The sequence below is a fragment of the Coffea arabica genome, chromosome 2e, assembly GCF_036785885.1.
Source record: "Coffea arabica cultivar ET-39 chromosome 2e, Coffea Arabica ET-39 HiFi, whole genome shotgun sequence".
NCBI classification, from domain to species: Eukaryota; Viridiplantae; Streptophyta; class Magnoliopsida; order Gentianales; family Rubiaceae; genus Coffea; species Coffea arabica.
The window spans coordinates 51,182,020-51,187,130 of record NC_092313.1 but is presented as its reverse complement, the minus strand read 5'-3'; the positions used below and the strand labels follow the sequence as shown (position 1 = coordinate 51,187,130).

Here is a 5,111-nt window from a genome sequence, read left to right as displayed (position 1 = left end):
TATTGTCTCGAAAAACATGTATTCACTATTTCTTAATAAACGAGCCTCCGAAAAATTAAATTTGCTAACGGGACGTTTTAAAATATAAGTGGGACAGTATTCCATGTAAATGGTTTTAAAATGGTTGAAATAAATTATTCGGAGAAAACGAGTGAATAAATAATTAGATAAGCCAAAAAAATAGAATTAAAAGTAAGGAAAAATTCGGGTCCTCACATCCTTCCCTCCTTAAAAAGAATTTCGTCCTCAAAATTCACACCTAGGACAATATCATTCCCTTAATGGTTATGTTTATCAGATCAATCGATAACTCACACTCTCCAATCCATATCTCTAGGGGTGTGCATCGAATTCGAATTCGGTAATTCGGATGTTTGAATTCGGAATTTTTCGGAAATTTGGCTTCAATTTCACCGACCGAATTCGATTTCGAAATGGCTAATTCCGAATTCGAATTCGATACCGAATTGAATTCGGAATTCGGTAAATTCCGAATTCATCGATTTTATTTATTTTTTTTTTGCGCTCTCCTTTCTTGCAAGAAACTTAATTTCGCCTCTATTTAATAGGAGTTTTGAAAGCCGTTCCTCCTCCAAACCAAAACAGGTTGTTAACCAGAATAAAGTCATAGAACACCTTCAGCACATATTCCACGACTAATCAACTTAAAAATAGGCCAAACAATCAAAAAGCCAAATAAAGCTTAGGATATGCTTTGAACAAAGCAACTCAAAGCATTTGTAGATACTATAAACCACAAATCAAGGAAACAACAGACCATCTACCAAAAAAGTTCTTCAATCAAATTAAAGTTTCAATTTTGTGACTTGGAATGAAATGAAATTCGTTCAAGACCCACAATGAAACAGTCATAAGGATAATAACAAATCAAAAACAGAAAATCTGTTCAAAGTAAATGCAGTCCCCTTGGATTCCACATTCCACAGGTCAGCTGTCTCAAATTCAAGAGGAAAGGATGAAGCTGAATAACAATTCCACATTCAACTCCACATTCCAGAGTGCCTATTCAATACCATAAATCACAAGAACTCTACCACTTCATACGAGAATACTTATACAATCATTCCAGTCCAAATTTCAAATACAAAACAATTCCAGTAAATAATACAAATCAACTATTATCAAACAATTCCAGTCTTTCATACGAGAATACTTATACTGTTATACAAATGTAACCAAAGTGCCTTTCAAACAAATAAGACAACATTTCAGTTTGACAACATTTCAAACTTGAATTTCTATGAGCACCAAATCAGAATCACCATTAGAGAATTCAAACATCAACAATTGTGGCTTCTGTACCTCCTTTGATCAAACCTATTATTCAAGAAAGAAAAAAATAATGAAGTAGCTTAATTGCATTTATGAATAGAAAAAATATTTCAAGTTTGTCAATAAAAAAGAAGATAATTTACCAGATTCAAATTCCTCAAGATCCTCCAATTTTTCTTCTACATTCAACTCATTTTCGGATGCCCGAAACCAGTCTTGAGCACAAATCAAGGCTTGCACAATCCTTGGAGTTAAAGAGCTTCTGAATGGGTCAAGAACACGTCCTCCGGTACTAAAGGCAGATTCGGAAGCAACCGTAGAGACCGGGACAGCCAACACATCACGAGCCATTTGCGAAAGTATTGGCAACCGAAGACTATTACCTTTCCACCAATTCAAGATATCGAACTCGGGATCCTCACCCTCACAATCCTCACTCAAATATTTGTCAAGTTCAGATTTAGCATTCTTTCCTCCAAGTTCAACTTTTCTTTTCTTGAACTCAATTCTGTATCTATCATTTATTTTTTTGGAGACTTCTCCATCAAAGGAAGAGATGCTATTTTCAGATCCACTAGAAAGTGAAGAAATAGAGGATTGAGAAGATCCAGCAGGAGTATTGAGTCTCTTGTAATCATTAAACAATTCATACATTGCATCCTTGGCTACATGAGCCACAACAGCACCTTCGGTATCACCATACATTTTACAAGCAACGAATTCAAAGTACTCAAACTTTGTCCTAGGATCAAGCATGTAAGCAATGAAAATCAACATGTTCATTTTCTCCAATCTTCCCCAATACTTATCATACTTCTCTTTCATTATTTTTGCCATTCCACACAAGTCAGGATTAGCACTTTCTGCCATTTCCTTTAGGATGCCATTAATGTGACTAAGCTCATTGATAAGATTATTAGATGTCACATATTTGGAACCAGAAACCTTTACTGTGAGATCATAAAAGTTCTCCAAAAATAAAGTTAAGAATCTTGCCTTTTCCCAATCACTTTTTGTTGGCAAGTGCTCTAGCTCATGCAGCATATATGGATCTTGCTCCTCAAACGTCTCAAATGCCCTCTCAAACCTATGAGCACTGTCTAACATTAAGTAGGTTGAGTTCCACCTAGTTGCCACATCTAAACTTAGTAACCTTTTACTGTCAATTTTTTCAATTTCAGCACATTCCTTGAATTTTTTCAAACGAGAAGGTGATTGCCTAATGTATCTCGCAGCTGTTCGGATAGAATCAACGGACCCCCCAAATTTTTTTAGGCCATCACTCACAATCAAATTGATTATGTGAGCTACACATCTTATATGAATCCACTTTCCTCCTAATATAGATTTACCCCAATTTTACAATTTTCCAACCAAATATTGCACAATCGTGTCATTTGAAGCAGCATTGTCAACTATTACTGTGAAAATATCATCAATCCCCCACTCTAATAAGCGTTTCTCAATACTCTTCCCAATTTCAGTCCCTTTATGACTACTAATTGGACAAAAATTTAAAATTCTTTTGTTCAATTGCCAATCACAATCAATAAAGTGAGCTGTCAAACACATTAATTTATTCGCTGGATAGATGTCCAACAATCAGTGGTAAGACAAACTCTAACAGCTCTACGCCTCAACATATTCTTCAACTTAATTTTTTCATCTAAATAAAGTTGATAGCAATCTCTAGTAATTGTCCACCTTGAAGGAATTTGAAAAGAAGGACAAGCAGTTCTCATGACATGCTGAAATCCTTTACCTTCTACATGTTTGAATGGCAATTCATCAACAATCAACATATAAGCAATGCTTTTTCTAATTGCATCAGCATCATACTTCCAACTAATAAGTGCACTCTTAACATCCCCCCCAAGACCACCAACCTCACCCAAGCATAATGTACCTTGCCCCTTAGACTTATTTGTAGGATTCATTTCACATGATTTAACATGGGATAAGAGAGGACTAGTACCATTAGACTTCGGATCAGCAGCTATCATTTTCGTACAGTAATTACATATGCCATGACGAACACCTTGGACATAGTGAGGCTGAAAATGATCCCAAGCTGGTGACCTTTTCTTGTACTCGCCTCTCTTTTTCTTAACACCAAGGCCAGATTCTTCACAGCTGTTGGAAATAGGAGCTGGACTTGAAGATGGTGTTGAATCACTTGAACCTTCTATCTCAAAAGTGGACATGTTTACTGATATGCAAAAGAAAATGGAAATAAAATGAAGACATGTTTCCCAATATATGCAATAGATTAGACAATAAAATGAAGAAATATTGAGAGTTTGAATCACATAATGCAGTTTCCTGGAGAACTTGTTTCCAATTTAGCATAGAAAGTAAGAAGATGGAGCCAAACATAGCAGCAAATATAAAGTTTTGCGATTTATAAATTCAGTATACAACTAAAATATCTTCAGCTGAACCTCATCAAAATAGTGAAATCAATGCAGTTAAATGCTTTTCAAGAAAAAAAGTTATTTTATATAAAGGATTTATAGTCATAGAGGATGTTTTTACATTTTTTAACTAACACACTCTCTCCCGTTTCTTTTTGCCAAGCACCTCTTATAAGTGTATGGTACCATAACTACCAGATACAAGATGTGCCATGGTCAACAGGATAAACAAAACCCCAAAAAAAAAAGAAAAAAAAAAGAGGAATCCTTTGCACCCAGTCATGTTTGTACTTTTGCCTTTGCATTTATATTACAACAAGCATAAAAAACTTGGCAAATTAATCAACACCACACCGTGTGACAAATTGCTTCTTGGTGCAAAAAGTATGTTGATAAGATTTTCACAGCTGACAACTTAAAGAAACAGCAAGGTGTCGAAATGAAGCTTCAATCATATCTGGACCATACTTCTTGTATAATACAACTTTTACCAACACGGCAACACTACACTACAGGACACTTATACCTTCCAAGTCTCAATTCTCCTCGGACCTCCGCTACCTTAGTTAACCTCCCAACACTCCCAAATCATATCTGGGCACACTTTTCAGGTATCGTGTCCAGATTACCTATGTGACGACCCCACCTCCCCCTAAGGCGAACCAGAGGGTTCGGCGGGCCGCCTGCCCAGCTCTCGCCGGGACTCAGTCGTTCACTACAAACCTCAATTGAATTACACGAATAAACCTCAAATATTACAATATAAATCTCCAATATACATCAAAGGTTCCCAAACTTTACATATCAAAAGCGAAGCGTCCACGCTTCCGCAGCGCCACTCTGATCCTTGATCACAATTAGTATACAGGAGGAAGTCCAAAACTAGACTATTACACATCCAATCAATTCTAAACGTTCAATACAATCCCAATATGAATGATTACATATTTTGGGGTGAGCTAGAAGCTCAGCGAGTAACCAATAAAATCAGTAATCAAATCTGTTTAACAATAGTTCATTTCAATGATGTCGTAAATCAAATGATAAGTCTAGAAACAATTACAACGTTTACAAAACATTAAATATGGAGTATCAATAATTCAAGAAACATTCATGAAAAGGATACGTTCGTTCTCCTGTCATTTCATTGCATTTGGTTTCATTCGTGCATTCATTCACCCCGTCCCTGGCTTTTGGCCAGGCTCCACCAACCTACAAGGTAATACTCGAGTATACCGAAACGTTCACCCAAGTTCCTAGTCGCCTGACCGAGTCCGCTTCTGGCTCGAGACGACCGGTAACAAGGGGCAATGGCCAGTTCAGCCCAAAAGGCTTACATTCATGCGCAAGTAGCATTTAATCATTAATCATTGAAAATTTCATATTTATTTAGGTCGAGTGCGA

At 36.4% G+C, this 5,111-nt stretch overlaps 1 protein-coding gene across 1 annotated transcript; it reads right to left on the bottom strand.

The window, feature by feature from the left end:
• Positions 1 to 1,294: 1,294 nt before the first annotated feature.
• Positions 1,295 to 2,400, bottom strand: LOC113729132 (zinc finger BED domain-containing protein RICESLEEPER 1-like). Its single transcript, XM_027253460.2, has 2 exons — positions 1,437 to 2,400; positions 1,295 to 1,338 (listed from the first exon to the last, which is right to left on the bottom strand). Exons 1-2 carry the CDS (start codon positions 2,398 to 2,400, stop codon positions 1,295 to 1,297), a joined length of 1,008 nt encoding a protein of 335 aa, XP_027109261.2.
• Between the last annotated feature and the right edge of the window lie 2,711 nt (positions 2,401 to 5,111).